Here is a 22259-nt window from a genome sequence, read left to right as displayed (position 1 = left end):
GACTGAAAGAAAATCTAAAACTGAAACTCCTACAACAAGCTCTACCTGACGCCTCCGGTGCAGTAGCAAGTGCCTTGAAGGCTTCCTCATACTTCTCCTCCGCAGTGGAACTACAAGTCATTTTCACTTTAAGCACAGCTTGTCATGAACAGATATGATTCATGATCAGAAATTATTAAGAGGCACAGCATGCATGTGGGGCTGGATAAGGGAGTAGCTTTTCTATATTGAGTTACCCAGACCCCTGCATGGTCTACTTGCAGAACAACCTGGCTGCTTTAATTACAGTGCACAGGACAAAAACTCACCAAAACCCACCCAGTCCAACAAAAAACGCCCAACTGTCAAAATAGTGTGATAGAATGTTATTGCCATGTCAATCAAGGTTGATAAGGACCATTTTTAACTTCTTAAAACAAAACAATGATGACACAATAATAAAAAAAATAGATAAATTTCCCAGGAAAACGGATCAAATCAGGGCCAATGCATTAAAGAGGGTTATCAAATATGACTAAAATATGCAGGCAGACACTATTTCAAAATGACAATCAAGAAATTAACCGATACCCTTGAAAAAACTGTCAACACTTTTCAATGTCAACAGTCAGAATAGGCCAATTTAAATGCAAAAAGTGCCCAATATAAGTGATCGGAATTAGCAGGTATTTCACACTTATTCATGCACACACCATGACACTCAAAACTGTGTCTTTCATTGATACATACTGTCCGATAAGCCGACAATAAAAAATTAACAACAAAAATAACGCGCTTACCTTCGTGTCGCACTTTAACTTCAGACAGAACTAGAGGAAGTCTTTTGTGAAGTACATATCGTAGAACATAATACAGAACTTTGCAGTCAAAACTAATCAAGTCCAAAAAATCCTTTCAAAGATATTCCAGTCTTCGGATCGTATAGTCCCATGTTCAGTTTCAATTTTGATTAAATTATTCGGCCGTGCTCTGATTTCATGTCATCTCCCTCCACAGGTATAATTCACGTTTTGAGAGTGGAATCACTCTCCCACTCTTTACTGTGTAACTTTTACTGTAACTTTAGGCTACTCTGGCATTGTGATCCACAATGATACATTCAAAATCTGATCCCTTATCACACTAAAAACATGTCACTCATGAATCATCACGTCTGCCAGATGATCCTTAGTGACTGGCCATGTGAGTTAGTAACATCATGATGACTGATTGGATGCAGTACATTCACTAGGGATGCACCGATACCGATACTACAAAAAAACATTGAAGTTGAGGTTTGCATGAAGCTGGGTGACAGCATGCCCAGGAGACTACAGGCTGTCATGAATAAATTTTGGTTTGACTTTATCTATTTGATAAATTAAGTTAACCAACTAACATTATACATACCCTTTGGGTTTCTGTACCCAATATTTAAAAAATGTACAAATGCAATAAAAATATTGGTATTGGTACTCGGTATCGGCAAGTACCAAAAATAAAAATATCGGTATCAGGCGAGTGCTGGAAAAAGTGGTATCGGTGCATCCCTAACATTCACACTTGGGTTTTGTTTGTTAACCAATTAGCCTATACAAGTTAGATGTTTGAAAACTGCCAAACTGACCCCATAGCAGCCCAAATCCTGTCCACCCACTCAAACTAATTTTTACCCGCACAATCAAATTAAAAACCACCCACCCACCCACCCAATCTGGTAACACTGGTCAGACTATGGTTATAGTCCTTTGATTTTAAAATTATTTGTGTTCGCTTAGTACAGTGGTAACATATTCCAATATGGGGTTCCTTTTCAGGATGACCCTGAGCAGAAAGGCAGGGTAACAGCATGTTATGATCAATTGTGCTTGTGCTTTTGTAATGTTTATCATGTTTCCCCCCCCAAATATTATTATATAGGTTTAATTTGTTTCAGTTTTAGTTCAGTTTAAATTTTTATTTATTTCCAGTCAATAATTTTAGTTTTTCAACTTAACCTTATTTAGTTAGTTGCCCATGCAAATTTTTCAAATTCAAATTTTTATTAAATTTAAGTTTTCAAATTTTTTTTTAGTTTTAGTACAAGTGTTACATCTAATATTTATATTTTATTTCAGCTTTATTTGAAATAACAAAAATATTAACCTTATGTTCAATGTCGTTTGGACCAAACTGACTTTCAAAACATCTCCTTTTGTGTTTCACAGGAGAAACGCACAAAAAACTTTTGAACGGAATGAGATATTTTCACTAAACTCAGAACACATATGAATGAGTTCAATCTTTCATCAAATTAAAAGAATTGGGAAGTTTGACCACTTGGTGGCACTATAAAAGGAAAAAAAACATGAAAATGGCTGTAACTATGCAACCGTTAGTCCAACTGACTTGAAATTTGGCCCACAGTGTCTTTATCCAAGGTGCCATCCATGTCTATGCGTATCTCGAAAAAAATGGCCACCATCTGCCAATTAATTTGAGCACCCATTAGACCAGGTCAACGGAGGCCGATCATGACGAAACCCGATGGGGCCGTTTGACTCATGGCCCTAGAGGTCTGTGAGAAATTTGAAAGAAATCTGTGGCATTATCAGGTTTTACGCCTCGTATATCACAAAGTGTTTCACATGTACACACAATATTCATATCATATGTTAGATTTGCTCATTCTGAACAACTTTGTCTCTAGAACCACTGCTGTCAATCAAACCATTCGTTAAATATTTGACATTATGTAAAAAAGCTACTTTTTTAACTTGTCCTAGACGGTTTGTCTGGTTTTCACCAAAACTGATACAGGCCATCTTCAGATGGTCCTAACAAAAAGTTATCAAAAGCTTTTTGAACCGTTTTTGAATAACGCACAAATGAACTTGACAAAGAGCTCGCCAAAGTGAACATGAGGCTATATCTCCTCAATGCTTTATCGTGTTCAGACCAAACTTGGAGTTTGTAATGACAACCATGTCCTGAGGTTACCTGCACAGTTTCAGCACAGTGCCACCTAGTGGTCAGAAGATATGAAAAATGGCAAAAGGCTCTAAAGATCTATGGCTGTTCCTGCAATTCTTTGTCATATTGGCACCAAACTATGTGTGTGTCATCGTCACACCTAGTTAACCACACCACATTAATTTGGGAGCAGCGCCACCTACTGTTCAAAAGTAAAAAAACATTAAATAGTTTTTCGAGTGTTTTTATTTATTATTTTTCAGTCTTTTTGGGTAAAATCATTTTAAAATGTATATAATTGCTTGATGGTCTTAACATGCTTGAACCCTGGTAATTGCTGCTTGCAGCTATATTAAACTATAAAGGTTTGCGTTGGCATTGTGTAACAAACTGGGGTGACCACAACATCATTTAGGAATCACAATTTTAGCTTTTTCAAATGATGAATCTGACTGTCTCTCAGAGTATATATATATATATATATATATATATATAGGGGGTAAATGAGTCATGAACAGTGAAGAAAGCGGAGGGGTTGGGGAGATCTAAAAGGTGTTTATGGAGAAGCTGAGACTTTCACAGCTTCGAAACCCACCACACACAGCGTCTGTGTCTCATATTTCTAATAACCATGGAGACCAACCCATAATTGTATTTACAAAAATGCATATGCACTAAAAATATGCTTTTACCTTCAAGACAGAATCCTGTGATAATACAGAGTGACATCAAACAATGACATATCTGATATTTGGTGACAGGTAATCTGATCTTTAGCTTGTTGTTTCCGTTTTGGATTACAGTATGTTAATGTATAGGTCAGGTGTACTTGTGAAAGACAGGCTGTTGACTTTGGTTTGTTGATGGGAACATAATGGCCAGCAGAGGGGTTAATGGGGGTCCAAAGCACTCAGAGCAGTCAATATATCATTACTGTTACTCACGTGGGGTCCATGAACGCCTGTGTGTCTATAAATCTAGCATGGGCAGACAGCAGAATTACAAGCGGCAAGCTTGTTTTAATTCCGTTAGCTTCACAGCTTTATTCACAGCCATTGTGGCGTTCAGAGGGTGGGAGGTCGGATCATTCGAGAGGGTAACATGAGTGCAAAAAGTCAATAGTTTTACTTTACAGAGACCTGTGCATAGACATGTTCTTACGAAATTCATGGTACTGTTACAGTAACTTATTTAGGAAATAATTACATGCAATTTTACTGACAGCTAAACCATAAAATAGAGCAGAACACGTAGTCAGCCAACTTTTAGTATCGCTTTTGTTAATAATGATGTTGGCATCCTTTCTAACATCTGTATGGTTGGTACAACTACACTGTTGAAAAACAGCACAGATCTAATTTCATATTGACAACAAAGCTGGCGCAACCTTAATTGTCCTTGCTGCTAAGACAGGAAACAAAACATCTCTCATGCCAAGCTGGGTTCCTGAGCTGGCAAGGTATCGTGATCCCAAACCCTGTTTGCCTCCAGGAGAAACAGAGTAGTTAACAGCTAAATTTGATATCTTTTCCATTCATGGAATGGTATTAAATCCTTTTACTTTTGTCAGGGCTTCATTAAGGGAAATCTATTGGGGAGAGTTTTTTTGTTTGTAATGAAGAAAAAGAGTGCAAACTTTGAATTTCAATTCACATACTATTCAAAGGATTTTATGGTCACCAAGAATGCATTTAATTGATCAAAAATACAGTAAAAGCAGTTCAATATTATTACAATTTAAAATAGCTGTTTTCTGTTTTAAAATGGAATTTATGTCAAATGTAATTTATTCATGTGATGGTATAGCTGATTTTTCAGCAGCCATTACTCCAGTCTTTAGTGTCACATGATCAAGAAACATTTCTGATTATTATCAGCTGTGCTGCTTCATATTTTTGTGGCAAATAGAGCAGCATTTATTTTATTTTAAAATCTTTTCTTACATTATATATGCCTTTATTGTCACATTTAATCAATTTAATGAATCCTTAATAAACTTTAATAAATAAAAGTATTAATTAAAACAACTTACTGACTCGAAACTTTTGAACAGTAGTGCATTTTACATACACTAAAAACTAAAATCAGTCATGTTAAATAACATCTCAAATGAATTCAGACAACAAACCATGTACATAAAGTACAGTATGGAGAATGGATATTAATTTGGAAGTTTACTAAAAGAAAATGGCATGTAACAGTTTAATTAAATCATTTGTGTTTCTAAAGATTAACTTTTAATGAGCGTTGGCTGACGGCAAAGGTAATCTAAATGTAAAATGAAGAGAAATAATGAAGACAAAAAAGGTTTGCTTTGATAGCATGCACTGATAAATTGTGCACAATAAAAGCAGGACCATAAATAAGGTCAATTTCGACAATTTGAACATGAAATTCATAGGAAAAGAGTCTCAAAGTGTAAAAGTAAATCTCAATGCATAAAAAAAAAACTTGCAACTAAAATGACATTAACCCAAAAAGATTTTGTTGACCAGGCCGATTCAGCTTTTTTCATTCCCACGAACCCTAAACTGTCTGACAATCCTGCAGGGTTGAGTAAGCTCTGGGCAGTAGAGTATACAGCACAATGGAACTAGAATGTCCCACATATTGATTGTGCTCCATTGATTACACAGCCGTTGTTAATACCACATGCATGTTTACATTAGACACATGGTGGGGCAGCTTAGCCTTGAGAGCCACACAATGACACAGGCATGTGTAAGTGCTAAATAATATCCTGTAAACAGTTATTAGAATCCATTTTTAGCTTTCATGATGTTTTCAATTTATTACCATGCCTGCCGCTGGATTTAAAGCACCATTCCTGCTCATAAAATCCTGCTCATGCAAAAGAGACAAACACTTTTCATTTATAACATAGGCTCAGTTGTCGGTTGCAGATTAAGTCTAGCCAGCCAGACACTAAAATTAATCACTGCTGATAATTTAATTTGTGTTGGCAAATCCAGGGCTTTAATATCCTTGGCCTTTTTTAGACTTTAGATCTTCAGAAGACTGGTTTCAATTCATCTTAAATGTATTAAAAAGTTTAATAAAAGTTTAGAAGACGCTTACAAACGGCAAAAAAGGTAGCACACCTAAAACTGAAATGACCTACAAAACAAAGCTGGAAATGTACACTTTTTTATTGTTTTTGAAAAAAAGTTTCCTGTGTACACCAAGGCTGCATTTATTTGAAAAAAAAAATATATATTAAAATGTAATTTATTCCTATGATGGCAAATTTAACTTTCTACTGTTACTCCAGTCTTCAGTGCCACATGAACCTTCAGAAATCATTCTAATATACTGATTTGGGGCTCAAGAAACATTTCTTATTATTATCAATTTTGAAAACAGTTGTGCTGCTTAATATTTCTGTGGAAACCGTGATAATTTTTTTCATGATTCTTTGATGAATGGAAAGTTCAAAAGATTATTTGAAATAGAAATTTGTAACGTTTGTAACATTATTATAAATATCTTCTAGGGGGTATTCCAAAAAGCAGGTTATGTGACAGTAACCATTGTAACTTTCTCTCTGAAGATAACCTGCTCCGGAGCAGGTTATGTTCAAGGGTTAGTTCACTGCAGCGCTATCAGCGCACGTGTGATTTACTGACTTCAGTGGGCGTGACAGATAGCACACAACATTATATAATATAGCCTATTATATATACAGTGGTGTGAAAAAGTGTTGGCCCCTTTCCTGATTTCTTATTTTTTTGCATGTTTGTCACACTATAATGTTTCAGATCATCAAACAAATTTAAATATTAGTCAAAGATAACACAACTGAACACAACATGCAGTTTTTAAATGAAGGTTTTTATTATTAAGGGAAAACTAAATCCAAAACTACATGGCCCTGTGTGAAGAAGTGTTTGCCCCCTAAACCTAATTACTGGTTGGGCCACCCTTAGCAGCAACAACTGCAATCAAGCGTTTTTGCGATAACTTGAAATTAGTCTGTTACAGCGCTGTGGAGGAATTTTGGTCCACTCATCTATGCAGAATTGTTGTAATTCAGCCACATTAGAGGGTTTTCGAGCATGAACCGCCTTTTTAAGGTCATGCCACAGCATCTCAAAAGGATTCAGGTCAGGACTTTGACTAGGCCACTCCAAAGTCTTCATTTTGTTTTGTATTTACTTGCATTATCTTTGTGTAATAATTAAATTCGTTTGATGATCCGAAACATTAAAGTGTGAAAAACATGCAAAAAAACAAGAAATCAGGAAGGGGGCCAACACTTTTTCACACCACTGTATATATATGTATGATATGTTAATGATAAATAAGGTAATATATTATGCTAATATGGTTATTATATTTTATTGGCATATATAACAGTTATCTGTATAAATTATATAACACTATGACAAGGTAATGTTTTATTATATATATTTATTAAATTTTATATTATCATCTCACACATGGATCAGCATTTTCTATAATGTCTAAATTCTAACTCAAAATACCTATCTGATATGACTTAATATATAATTAGCATCAAACAAACAATATAATTCATATTCTCAAGGATTAAAGATTAAACGGGAAAAAAAAAAATGTTTTGCACAACCATCAATTAGGTGGCGATATGCACTAAGCATGTAAACGACCATTGAACAAAAGAAGAAGAAAGAAACAGCATGGCATGCTTTTTCTTAGCGTCCGTTTCCATAGTGACTCGTCGATTCGTCGCTCTGTTGAAAATGTCTTGAGTCTTAACCAGGAACCATACTCCGAGTTGAATGAACTTACTCCTGGACACATTTTTGGAACCACATACCTCGAGTAAGCAAGATTTAGGGTTAATCAACCTAAAGTTCAGGGTTTAGCTGACGGTAAGTGTACCGTGCTTTCTGGAATACAACCCTGGTCACTTTGGTGTAATTTAAGGCATCCTTGATGAATAAAATAAAATTTCTGACGTAAAAATTTAGATCAAGAATGTATGTTAAGTGATTCAGGTTATAATTACTTAATATTTGAAGTAGTGCTCTCAAATGATTAATCACGATTAATCACATCCGAAATAAGTTTTTGTTTACATAATATAAATATACCGTGCATATTTATTTTGTATATAAAAATTCACAGACATACAGTATATATTTTGAAAATATTTACATGTATATATTTATATTCATATAATTTATATTATATATAAATATATTTATGCCCCACTGTACATACATGTGTGTCAATTTATATATACATAATAAATATACAGAGCACACACACATACATTACGTAAACACTTTTTTTTTTTTATTATTATTATCGCGATTAATTGTTTGACAGCACTAATTTTAAGACAAAAAAAAAACTAACCAAAATGTTTGAAGTATATCAGTACATATTCTGCCTTGCAAGAACTACAACAACTTAAATTATCATATTCGGTCATCCAAGCCATGAACAATAATTAAAAAAAATTAAATAAAATCACAAATCAAAGCAGCATGTTTATAATATAATAACTCTTTATCCAGCTTCACATGCAAAATATTATCTTTCCTAACGATACAATATCTCTCCATTTTGGCATTTCTGTCACACACAATCTCATCCACAGTGCCTTGCACAGTCATCTCAACACAGCCCTCCACAACCAGCGTTCCCACTCAAGGTGACCCATTTAATGCTAATGCACACTCACGTCCCCTCTTCCTCCTCTGCCCTTAATTCGACTGATACGCTATAAAACTAAATATTCTTCTCGAAGGGAACAAGCATTTAAATTCAGATGATCCCCCTCACTCACAGGACCGCACAGGCCTCGCACGTCTACACACGTCTGAAGAGAGCATATAAAACACCCTTATTGAGCTTCACATCAACTGCAAAATCAAACAGTCATTTAATAGATCTTAAAACATGAGATGCTCAAATGCTAATCAGTGTGGGTGTGATTGCACATTGCTGACAAATAAATAAATTGCTGCCTAGCTTCATGCATTTGATGTCTTTTCACTCATTTTAATGAAGTAAGCTTGAAAACAAAGTGCGGAGACACTAATAGAATTTAAGTGACCATTGCACTAGACCGAAGGACATTCAGACTATTTGACTATTTGACTGACAAAAACACAAGAATATTAACTGCTTTTTGTTTGTTAAAATGCGAAAACTACTAAATGATAAGTACACAAGAATATCTCAACCAAAGACAAGAACAAACAGCAGTTCTTGTTGTGTTCGGTTATGCACAAAGGGCCTTTCATGGCCCCTACTCGCTGGGATAACATCACTTGGGTAGACTTGAGAGAAACAATAGAAAAGCCATTGCCAATAGTCAGAAACAAGAGCGTTTTCTGTGAGGAGTAAAGCGCTGAGCTTTTTAAAGGTTTGCTTGTAAAGTTTGCATCTCAAAATGCACTTCTAGGGAAGTACATATCGTAACTAAACATGAAATACAATGAATATGTTTTGCTTCACACATATTAACAAGTGCAAACATAAAATATGAATATGAATAAATAAAATATAAAAGCTAAGATGATTATTTATTTGTTTTTATATTCATCTGTACATGTTTTACATCTTTGCATATATCCATGTTATGCTAATCTAATAATATTTTGCCTTGTAAAAACCACTACAACAATTACTGGAGTTAATAACGACTCATCTATCCTGTTCCTCTATTAACATGCAGGCTCAAAAGATGCACCTCCTAATACAAGATTCGGGTTTTCCCAGAGCAGACTTAACAGCTTCAAGTTTTCATCTATGCCTATTAAAATATTTAACAATACGTGCAATCTCTATTTAAGGGTCTAAGTGGATGTATGACAATGCATTGTTTGTATGAATGCACAAATGGATTGTTTATATGAGAATGAGGGATGCACACTGTAGCCATATATAGGTTTGACAAATATGTGAATGGGATGTGCTTTTTTTGTAAATCAATATTTACATTAACGGTGCTTGTTTCAATATTATTTTTATGTAAAAGAGTGCAAGAAAAATAACTATTCTGTTCTATTCTATTCAAGCAATATCAAGTATGCAAAAGAGCTGAATATCTGCATGGCTCAGTACAACAGCACAAAATTGCAAATTTGGTATCGATTGCCTTTATGCAACAGTTCTATAAATGAGAAAATAATATTCAGTCATTTACATTTTAGACACAACATGGCAAGTTATTTTGTGTATACACTACCACTTAAAAGTTTGGGGTTAATAAGATTTTTTTTTAATGTTTATGAAAAGAATCTCTTATGCTCACCAAGGCAGCACTTAAAAAATTACTTTGAAACTATTTTCACTCAGAAATAGTTTAACAAACAATTAAAAAGAAATGGCCAGCAACACATTGCATTAAATGTGAAATTTTGAAGTTCAAATACTGAAATAGTGTTTCAATCAAATTAAGTGACCAGAACTAACTCTATTCTATTCTATTATGTTGTATTCTATTCTATAACAAAAATATCCAAAGGCAAGACAAATTTAATCAAGCCTCCTAATGAGGGTAAACAGTCTTATTTTCATAGACTCAAATATACTGTTCTTAATCAAGTATGTAAAGAAATCCAAGTTTCCAAGCCATTCTGAATATCTGTAAATAGATTCTAGGCATATATGCATTGTAGAATAATGATAGGTGAAAGAAAAACAAGACCGAATACAACAAAAAAAGAAATGGTCATTCTATGATTTCAGCTGCAATTTTGAATGCATTTAATGGAGGAGGGAAAGCGCTGACTGACCAATTACTAAAAGCAAAAGCCCGGTTTTCTGTTCTGGCACAGGCTGAGGAGTATACTTGCTGCTGAATTTATCTGCCTCCTTATCATAACAATGATGCATGGGAACTTGTGGGACAATGTAATTATGCATAGAAATATGATTGGATTATTTCCTATCCATCATCAATTCTCCGCCATTCCAATCCATGATTATTTAACATATTCTTCATAACATCAAAATCAATAAATATACTGGAGATATGCAACTAGCCTCTGATTTAGTGACAGTTCCACATGCCAACATTTAAAAAAACAAACCTCTGACTTTCATTTTTGACCTTTAAAGTGCTTTCAAAAAGACATATGTAACTACATGAATATAATGCATACAGAAAAAAGCATGCATATTTTGCATGATATCAGTGTTAACTCTGGGGTGTGTGCGTCGAGGTCAGTGAAATCTAAAGTGTAATGAGCCCTAACCATTCTGTTGCACTGTACTGTCATTCATCATCTAGCCAGGCATCCAGCCACACTGATGCTGTCTGCCCAGGCGTGAAGACACATCCTGGGCATGCAACCATGACTCAAATTCCAACAGCATCGAGGACACACAGAAAGGGACTATGAAAATAACCTTAAAAGACAGGTAGTTTTGATAATAAAAAAAATTAATCTAGAGGTTTTGAATTCTGATTTATATAAATGTGGTAAAAGGCGGGTTATCATGTGCAAATCTGTGCTTAGCATTTATTAAAAACTGAAAAATACTCTGATACTAAATCTGGTATATGTACTTCAAACTATGTGTCATTGGTTCAGTTTTGATGCAAACTACTGTATACTGAACAAACACCTCAATAGCAGTGTCATAGGCTCAATGCTATGGATGGATTGAGCACCTAACACTTAAAATGCACCGAAATCACTGCATAATGGATGATACAAAAACGCCCTGCACCTCCCAACAGCACAGCAGCAATTTCAATAAAAGCATTTCCTACTGGTTGAAAATATACCTATATTTACCTTACTGTGAGTTAGCCTAGCGATGTTCAACTGTCTGAAAATGCCTCCCAAACAATGAAGCAAATCTGCCAACTAGGCCACAAGCAATGCATTTGGAGAAGCCCACAATTTTAAAAGAACCAGTTGCTAGGGAACAATGCCATATTACAATTGAAAATATATTTCTAAAGAAATGTCTCAACAAATGTACCATTTAAGGAGTTTAGATATGTTGTGCAACTCTTCTGGGAAAGTTACAGTCACAAGGCCCATAAAGGTTAACTCTGTTAGGCAGTTTTTCCTTACGGGTAAAATGAGAAACTATCCTCCTCTCTACAAATTACATTAACAGAAAGACGTGTGTTTTTTTTTTTTGCATAAGCAGTATAGGTCTATAAGTGTCCTTCGCCCAGATGGTTCTAAACTGGATATTAAACTTTAAAAACAGCACAAAAAATTACCTAGTTTACAGAATATATCTCATTCGCATGGATCAAATACACCGTACAACATATTTTCTGCAGTTCTACTCAGCATGCTGACCAACAGGTTTCTGCATAAACATGTCTTACCTTATGTCTGCATTTCAGGACCACCCCATAGGCTCCTTTGGAAAGAAAGAAAAAGCATCATAAGCTCGATTTATACCATTTATGGCTTATATACACAAGCAACTGTTTTATAAGCAATGATACTGATGCATTTTTCTCTTTATCGAAGGATTTTAACAAAAGATGCACTCACCCTCTCCTACAATCCCAAGGACCTCAAATTTATTCATCACATTACCGATGTCAGGAATCTTCATGAAGTCAAAAGATGCCGAGGTGGTGCATATCCGGGCTGAGAGGAGCAGAAAGCCAGAGAATGGGACAGAAATCGGTGCCCGAACGGGTCATTGCAGCAAAAATCTGCTCCCGGTTGGTCACAATGCTCTTCTCATAATCCACACACACTGACACACATTCCTGCAAACTAATGCACTATGTACAGACACACACACACAGGCTTGCTCACCTGAAGAGAAAGAGTACAGAGGTTTTGCAGGGAAGGGGTCAAATAGAGTTATTCATGCATGCTGCATCTTTATTTTATATACTGTATATATATATCACATGCATATGCATCAGATCAGTGGCATATCCAGTGTTTACATCTAATGTATATTTCACATGCATATGCATGAAATGACATTGATTATGGCTCATATTCTGTCTCATTTCGCTCAGACAGGATGTGTGTAGGATTGTCATGATTCGGTTTCACTGAGGTGATGATAAACAAGGGCCACAGTTCTTCAGGACGGATCATTGTGAATTTTATAACAGTTTTTGGAATAGCAAAACAACATAGCTCTGAATGAGAATTGCAGGTGGGTGAACAATGTCAGTCTGAGAATCCTCTCCCAAACCAGAAGTCAGTGATGTAATGTGCTAAAAAAAACTAGATGGACATAAACTCAACCACCTCAGATGTGCGACAGGTATCAACTGCGCTTGATATGTGGGCAGTACCCGTTGCTTTTACACTTAAATGCATTTTCATATGCGTTTCGCAGGTCATGTCGTGACACCGACAGCTCCTAGTATGTTTGTGCATGCATTGTGCACAAAAGCGACGCATGTCTGCATCTGATGTGTTGTGCGGTATGCGCGTGCGTAAGTGTGTGTGCACGCTGGAAATATTCGTAGGTGGATGAAAGTTCTATCATTATTTTAAGCATCTTATCCACCTGACAGTGTCAAGAAATGACTGACAGCCCACACCACTCACACCCACTCTTAAATGAACAGTAAAAAATATGGTGCGGTTAAAAAAAGAAAAAAAATCACAACGATTTATACAAAGTGCCCACCCAATATAAAGACCATTTACATAACCAATACAGTTTTAAATGCATGACATAATTGATGACAGGTGACTTCGGTCTCTTGGAGTGTGTGGGCAGGAGGTGCTCGTGTTTGTGCGAAGCACCAACGATGTAACAGCCACAAACATCTAACATCCAGCGTAAAAACCAAGCGCATTGACAATATTGTACATTTATGGAAAGAGCTCCGACCAGAATACTCACTTATGTCCAAGACAACGATGCGCAAACTGTCCTCTCGCGTCGCCGAGTAACGATGTTTTCATTTTCACCTGCAGTGGTAACCCATCATCACAGCTGCAACAGTATCCACCTTCATTCTGAGCCATTGACAACCTAACAACGCGAAATTACGGACCGCAGTATGGCGAAGGCTCGCTTCATGAATATTAAGCAAGTCACGCTGACGTTGCCAGGAAACCTTGCAAGTGCGTCCAGTCACGTAATCTAATTAATATTCATGAGCCAGGCCTTCGCTGTAGTAGGGTTTAGAATTTGGCGTTCAGGCGAAGCGGCACCAAGCTGAGTGGCGGACTGCTCATACCAATAGCGTCCGAACCGAACCCCTCTGTGGCCAATCACGATGGAGGAATGCTCAGAATGGTCCTGAAGCGAAGGGTCGTCTTTGGCTGGGTTCGGTTGAGCAAATATGCATTCCTGCTCGGATGTGTTACATTTCATACATGCATGTATCCAAATTGATGTGCTCGTTTGGCGAGGCCTTGCCTGGTGTCTCTCGCTCTCTCTCTCTCTCTCTCTCTCTCTCTCTCTCTCTCTCTCTGTGTGTGTGTGTGTGTGTGTGTGTGTGTGTGTGTGTGTGTGTGTGTGTGTGTGTGAGTGAGTGTGAGTGTGAGTGGGTTGAGCTGAAAGATCAATTCAGCAGACAGCTCTGCTGAGAAGAGAAAGAAGAAGCCTTTATAAATTATGACTGAATATTATGAATTGTTGTTAAATGCTTTAAAATGTCGATCTATCTATCTATCTATCTATCTATCTATCTATCTATCTATCTATCTACTATCTATCTATCTATCTACAATCTATTTATCTATCTATCTATCTACAATCTATTTATCTATCTATCTATCTATCTACAATCTATTTATCTATCTATCTATCATCTATCTATTGTTGTTATATGCTTTAAAACGTCGATCTATCTATCTATCTATCTATCTATCTATCTATCTATCTATCTATCTACAATCTATCTATCTATCTATCTATCTACAATCTATCTATCTATCTATCTATCTACAATCTATCTATCTATCTATCTGTCTATCTATCTATCTATCTATCTATCTACAATCTATCTATCTATCTATCTATCTACAATCTATCTATCTATCTATCTATCTATCTATCTATCTATCTATCTATCTATCATCTATCTCACTATCTCTCTATCTACAATCTATCTATCTATCAATCTATCTATCATCTATCTATTGTTGTTATATGCTTTAAAACGTTGATCTATCTATCTATCTATCTATCTATCATCTATCTATCTATCTATCTATCTATCTATCTATCTATCTATCTATCTATCTATCATCTATCTATCTATTGTTGTTATATGCTTTAAAACGTCGATCTATCTATCTATCTTTCTTGTGCCTTTAGGGTTTTCCTTTTTGACGCTCTATGTAATCTCTAGCTATACTTATTGCGATTGATCTTTAGTTTTGTAGCTTTGAGATATTAATTAATTTTGTTTATTATTAAGTTTATTTATTATTATTATTATTGTTGCTGTTGTTGTTATAGAGCAGCTTGCCAGAATATCATAGCCTAATCAACCTATTTTACATGCAAAAATGCCGACTTTGTTCCCTGGTAAAAATCATTAAGAAGAATTTTTTTTTTTTTTAATAATTCCCAGTATTGGAAATCTCGAGACAGGCAGACTTACTGCATGGAGTGATTTTTCGGGAAAAGTGCATGGTGCCATCTAGCGATTATTCTGATTTAAAACGTATCAGAGGCAATGCATGAAACTTACAAATAAATTAATAAATAATATTCCAACAAGATAACAGAAATACCATGGTTTTTGTTCATACGTTTTATTTACAGCAGTCACTCATATTTAATGAGACATAATTTCACACAGTAGCAAAACCTTTTTTTTTAATCAAAACCTTTTTTTAATCAATATATAGATCATTTGAATAATTAAAAAAAAATGATACGTAATGATAAATGATGCGTCTTCGCCGCAATATTAAACCAGATAGGCTAATGGACAATTGATACTCCTTTAATTATTATGATGAAGGCTTAATAAATTACATTTTTATTGTTAGGTAATGTTTAATTGCAACTGCAAAGTACATTAAACACCTTCATATTCCTCATGTAGTTTTTCTAGCTTTTCCCCCCAACTCAATAACAATCTGTAGGCCTAAGCAAGATTTTTATAATGTCGTTCGAATTCAGTTCAGATCGCTTCTGCGTGTAAACGTGCATTTGTAAGGTAATATTGGGAGTTTGAAATTCACCTTCACTCATACAAAATGATCTGTAGTTCTTCAATGTTCCATTGACATCAATGTGAAGGCACAGATGCAGCTGGACATGCGCGGATGTGCGAAACATGGCGGCCTCGACCCAATAGAAAGTAAAGCAGCACAGCAGAACTGTCCGACCTTACACAGTGAGCAGACATAAGTGGTGCATTTTTTTCATATTTATTATAGAGAATCAATTCTGCTGCAGTGTATTCTGCATCTAATGCGATTGTTAAATAGCACCGTGGTCCCACTGATGCGGAGGCTGAATGCATGTTTACACATAAGATGATGTTCTGTGTGCGTGCGCTGTTATTCCCGGAACTAAAGAGCTTCCTGCCTCTCTAATTGGCGCACTGGTGTTGAGTGCATGCGGGAAACTATTTACAGTGCATCTGAAAGTACGTCAGATATATGTGTTATGTATTACATGCATAAGTTTGCTTAATAAAGCAATGAAAATAATTGTAGTTATTCAACACTGCCTTTACATGACATCGACCCCAAAACATATGTGTAAATGAAATTTTGTTTTGTCTTGTAATGTAATTATCACACTATTTGATTAACATTTCATGTTTTTATTCATTCCCTTTTTGTTTTGTTTTTTCCTCACTCCAGTCCAGAGTCCCTCCCAGTAATGATTTTAAAGTGGGACTGAAAGTGAAGGCTTGTGACCCGAGGAATTCCAGCTCAATGTGTATCGCCACGGTGATGGGGTTAATGGGTGTGAGTCTGCGGCTCAGACTGGATGGCAGTGACAGCACCAATGACTTCTGGCGACTGGTTGACTCCTCTGACATTCAACCTATCGGCACGTGTGAGAAGAGTGGAGACATGTTGCAGCCACCACTAGGTAAAGTAGTTTTTTTTTTTTAAACAAAATTAATCAAATATACTGCAATGAAGGATTCAAACAAAGTCCCGTTTAGGTCTAAATTAGTTGGTTATGGCATCAAAATGTTGTCATTTTAAAGTGATTTGCAAAGATCCCACAAAGCTAAATTGATTAGAATCTGTTTGTTTCCCTTTCATACAGCATAATGATTTTAAAATGAAATTTTGCCCTTGGCTGTACATATTAATAGCAATATATTATTTTTCTTTTTTTTCATTATACATTTTCTGTTTAATACCCATTTCCCATAATTAGGGTTCAGAATGAATGCCTCTTCATGGCCCATGTTCCTATTAAAAACATTAAGTGGGGCAGAGATGGCTCCAGCTTCAGCCTTTAAAAAGGTAATTACTTTAATTTGCAAACCATGTTAACAAGCCCTTCATAGATCCATGAATAAAGCTTTGAAATAAATGGAAAGTGGTGGGTTTGTTGCATAATTTATGCATAACAAAAATTCAGACAGGAATAAATATTACAAACATTATTCAAATGTTTAGATTTTTAGCATACATTACCAGTCAAAAGTTTGGAATTAAGATTTAAAAAAAAAAGTTTTTGAATGGAAAAAAAAAATGAGAGAGTAAATGAGTCTCTTATGCTTACCAAGACTGCATTTATTTAATCAAAAACAGTAAAACAGTAATATTGTGAAATATCATTATAATTTAAAATGACTGTAATGACTATTTTTCTGTTATAAAATACAAACCCGATTCCAAAAAAGTTGGGACACTGTACAAATTGTGAATAAAAACAGAATGCAATGATGTGGAAGTTTCAAATTTCAATATTTTATTCAGAATACAACATAGATGACATATCAAATGTTTAAACTGAGAAAATGTATTATTTTAAGGGAAAAATAAGTTGATTTTAAATTTCATGGCATCAACACATCTCAAAAAAGTTGGGACAAGGCCATGTTTACCACTGTGTGGCATCCCCTCTTCTTTTTATAACAGTCTGCAAACGTCTGGGGACTGAGGAGACAAGTTGCTCAAGTTTAGGAATAGGAATGTTGTCCCATTCTTGTCTAATACAGGCTTCTAGTTGCTCAACTGTCTTAGGTCTTCTTTGTCGCATCTTCCTCTTTATGATGCGCCAAATGTTTTCTATGGGTGAAAGATCTGGACTGCAGGCTGGCCATTTCAGTACCCGGATCCATCTACGCAGCCATGATGTTGTAATTGATGCAGTATGTGGTCTAGCATTGTCATGTTGGAAAATGCAAGGTCTTCCCTGAAAGAGACGACATCTGGATGGGAGCATATGTTGTTCTAGAACTTGGATATACCTTTCAGCATTGATGGTGCCTTTCCAGATGTGTAAGCTGCCCATGCCACACGCACTCATGCAACCCCATACCATCAGAGATGCAGGCTTCTGAACTGAGCGCTGATAACAACTTGGGTTGTCCTTGTCCTCTTTAGTCCAGATGACATGGCGTCCCAGTTTTCCAAAAAGAACTTAAAATTTTGATTCGTCTGACCACAGAACAGTTTTCCACTTTGCCACAGTCCATTTTAAATGAGCCTTGGCCCAGAGAAAACACCTGCGCTTCTGGATCATATTTAGATATGGCTTCTTTTTTGACCTATAGAGTTTTAGCCGGCAACGGCGAATGGCACGGTGGATTGTGTTCACCGACAATGTTTTCTGGAAGTATTCCTGAGCCCATGTTGTGATTTCCATTACAGTAGCATTCCTGTATGTGATGCAGTGCCGTCTAAGGGCCCGAAGATCACGGGCATCCAGTATGGTTTTCCGGCCTTGACCCTTACGCACAGAGATTGTTCCAGATTCTCTGAATCTTTGGATGATATTATGCACTGTAGATGATGATAACTTCAAACTCTTCGCAATTTTTCTCTGAGAAACTCCTTTCTGATATTGCTCCACTATTTGTCGCCGCAGCATTGGGGGAATTGGTGATCCTCTGCCCATCTTGACTTCTGAGAGACACTGCCACTCTGAGAGGCTCTTTTTATACCCAATCATGTTGCCAATTGACCTAATAAGTTGCAAATTGGTCCTCCAGCTGTTCCTTATATGTACATTTAACTTTTCCGGCCTCTTATTGCTACCTGTCCCAACGTTTTTGGAGTGAAATCTCGTGAAATCCAAAATGAGCCAATATTTGGCATGACATTTCAAAATGTCTCACTTTCAACATTTGATATGTTATCTATATTCTATTGTGGATAAAATATAAGTTTATGAGATTTGTAAATTATTCCATTCCTTTTTTACTCACAATTTGTACAGTGTCCCAACTTTTTTGGAATTGGATTTTTTATTTAAAAATGTAATTTTTAACATTATTTATTTATTTATTTATTATTAATTTATTCTTGTACATGGACGGTCTGTTTTCTGTGAATGCCTCAGGAGCCGCCCAATCCTACTCAGAGCTACTTTAAACCTGGTATGAAACTGGAAGCAGTGGACCGAAAGAATCCTTACCTCATCTGTCCTGCTACCATCGGAGAGGTGAGAGGGGACAAGATATTCATCATGTTTAATGGCTGGAGAGGAGCGTTCGATTACTGGTGTCAGTATGACTCCAGGGACATCTTCCCCGTGGGCTGGTGTCAACTGACCAACCACAGTCTGCAACCTCCCGGGCCCGGCAACTGCTGTGAGTACATTCTGTGACCACCAGGGCTCACTACAGTTTTGTGTTTGGGAACTGTTCAGTTTTTTGGGGGTGGAGTGATGCTATGCTATAATGAGCACAGATCAACTTTAAAGAAGTCTGTGCTCAAATATTTAGTGTCTTGAAGTCGAAGTGAACAGTGACTGTCTTTTACTGGTCCAATTGCCACCATTCACAGTTTCTTGCTGATTAAATCTGAGGGCTGATATTTAATTATACACTCTAAAAAATGCTGTTTTGACCCAGCGGTTGGGTTAAATGTTTAACACAACCTTCTGGGTAGTAACCCAACCGCTGGGTCAAAACAACCCAATTGCTGGGTTTGTCCCTATTTTACCCAGCACTGGGTTGTATTTAACCCTGCATTTTTAGAGTGTAGTATCCATGATTTTGAAATTTGAGATCAAGTTTTTTTTTATTGTACAGCTTCCATTACATTTTTATCTTTTTTAATCAGTTTCATACTTAGTAAACAAATATTGAAGTTTATTACTATGTCAAATATAGGAGAAAATTTGTAAGATATTTTAAATGATTTTAAATGAATGTATCTATCTTCTTTTGAAATGTGAGCAACAAGCAGACACACTGCAGACGCCTAATTCTTCTTGGCAGCAACATTTACTTAACATGCACACTTTGCAGGACTACACATTGCCTGATGTGCTGTAAATCTGGGATGTGATGGTTTATAGCTGTCTGTTGGTGCTGTTCAAATGTTTCACGCCAGTTTGTGTGGCTCTGGCAGAATAATTGATGTGAAGTGAATGAAAACTGAGTTCTTGATGAATGGGGGTAGTTATGTGTGTCCTATCAGTTCTTCCTGCTCTGAATACTTTCAAGGCTTGTTTACTGCTCTCTTCCTGCTTTTACCAGAGCGGACATGACCAGACAGAAAGGATATTGAATGTTAGGAGATGTTTCCCATTTATCCTAGTCAGATACCACAGCCTTTATTTATCTATGAGTACAAATGAACAAATCATTCTGGGATTATATTATGATTTACACAAGGAACACTTTTCTTTTTTCCACTTCTTGTCCAAAAGCTTGTTTCACATACTGTACGTCTTGATTGACTGAATTGCGAAATTGTGTGGGATGGCTGGTGGTTTTTGAAAATATACTAAGTTTGATTGAGCATCTATGGCATTCTAATGTTTGCTTGTTTGTTTGTTTGAAAGGCATTTTGCAATATTTCTCCTTGAAGTTATTGGTGGAAATAAATAAGTGGCCAAAATAAAAAAATTGCTCATCTTTGACTGCACCAAAGATTCAGAATTCATTTTTACTCCAAAAACAGCAGACATTTTTCCTTTGAATGAAAACAACAGTCATTAATGCTTTTTCATTACTTAATGCAATTATTTTGTGTACTAAATTTAGTAAGGCCATAGGCAAATTTTATATATAAATATGAAAAAGCAAATGGTTCAAATAAATTCTGATGGTATTTTAGTTAACTTTGAATGGAGGCACGAGAGCAGGAACTGTGCATTTACCCTTTCCTTTGTGTGTGATGTGTCTTTATTTGCCTTTCATAGTAGTTTTAACTGATCATTAGTGAGTATCACCTTTCTAAAGTGCGCTGAAAAAAAATGTGTCTGTGGGTGTTTGAATGATGTCTTAATTTTTTTCTATAATTCTATTATTTTTTTAGCTGACGCAGAACACATTGTGTATGTGCACATGTGCATTTATTAATAATGTAGCAAAGAACAATAAGAGTAATAAGAGCTTAGGACAATGGATGCAAGGCAAAGGACGAACATGTGTTTCAGATCTTTTGCAGTTAGTTACAGATAAATTAGACTTTCTTAAAAATTAAAATATGGTTTCAACTTAATCTCTCCTAAAAATAAAAGTGTTTAGATTTCCTGTAATTTGGGGAGATGATGGAATATCTGGAGTTGTGCTGGTTTGTGTTAGAATATGTCTTCTGAGAGTTTGTTTTGATTCAGGTCATTAAATTATGTTTCTCATGTACTATTACGAAAGAGCTCAAAGATTCAGCCTCTAGTTATTCCGCATACAGTAGGAAGCACATTTGTAACAGTGTTTCAGGGAAAATTAAAGCAAAATTGTCTGTCACAAGTCTTTTTTTCCCTACCCATCTCAGATGGTAATTTGATACAATAATGTTATAAAATATATATATTTTTAATTTCCAACATACCTTAATTTATTTTCTTATAATAATAAAAATTAAATTCTGTAGTTTAGAGTACAACAATAATCCATTATGTTGTATGCTTTGCCTAAATGATCTTCTTCATGTGCCATTTTAAGTTATATTTAGAGCTATTTATTAGTACTATGTTATGCATATTAGTTATGCGTTCACCTCTGCTCCTGCTGTGCTCTCACACCTAAAGTGAGAACAACAGGGCCAGATTTCTTAATAAGTGTTGGTGCGTTCACACATCTCGCACACTTGAGGTGGCTTAATGCATTTAATATAAATGTGTGAGACAAGCAGACAAATCCAATTTGTCTGTAGCCTATCTGTGTATTTGTAATACATTTTACTATACACTCTTAAAAAATGCTGGGTTAAATACAACCCAGTGCTGGGTAAAATAGGGACAAACCCAGCAATTGGGTTGTTTTGACCCAGCGGTTGGGTTAAATGTTTAACCCAACCTTCTGGGTAGTAACCCAACCG

The 22259-nt window shown here is 35.8% G+C and overlaps 2 protein-coding genes across 2 annotated transcripts in view; one reads left to right on the top strand and one right to left on the bottom strand.

The window, feature by feature from the left end:
• The window catches only part of LOC107555921 (cyclin-dependent kinase-like 5), a 28920-nt gene extending 15087 nt beyond the window's left edge, over positions 1-13833 (bottom strand). The window contains exons 1-3 of the mRNA XM_016238874.1: positions 13726-13833; positions 12396-12668; positions 12224-12258 (exon numbers count right to left, since the gene is read on the bottom strand). Coding sequence (XP_016094360.1) covers positions 12224-12258; positions 12396-12459 — 99 coding nt within the window. The 5' untranslated portion in view covers positions 12460-12668; positions 13726-13833. The remainder of the gene's footprint in view (positions 1-12223; positions 12259-12395; positions 12669-13725) is intronic.
• LOC107556262 (polycomb protein SCMH1-like) overlaps positions 12443-22259 on the top strand; it is a 33430-nt gene continuing 23613 nt past the window's right edge. Inside the window, exons 1-4 of the mRNA XM_016239332.1 lie at positions 12443-12571; positions 16659-16893; positions 17191-17279; positions 19327-19576. Coding sequence (XP_016094818.1) covers positions 12443-12571; positions 16659-16893; positions 17191-17279; positions 19327-19576 — 703 coding nt within the window. The remainder of the gene's footprint in view (positions 12572-16658; positions 16894-17190; positions 17280-19326; positions 19577-22259) is intronic.

The sequence above is a fragment of the Sinocyclocheilus grahami genome, unplaced genomic scaffold, assembly GCF_001515645.1.
Source record: "Sinocyclocheilus grahami isolate Dianchi unplaced genomic scaffold, SAMN03320097.WGS_v1.1 scaffold20.1, whole genome shotgun sequence".
NCBI classification, from domain to species: Eukaryota; Metazoa; Chordata; class Actinopteri; order Cypriniformes; family Cyprinidae; genus Sinocyclocheilus; species Sinocyclocheilus grahami.
The sequence above is the reverse complement of the archived record's forward strand: the minus strand, read 5'-3'. Positions and strand labels throughout refer to the sequence as shown.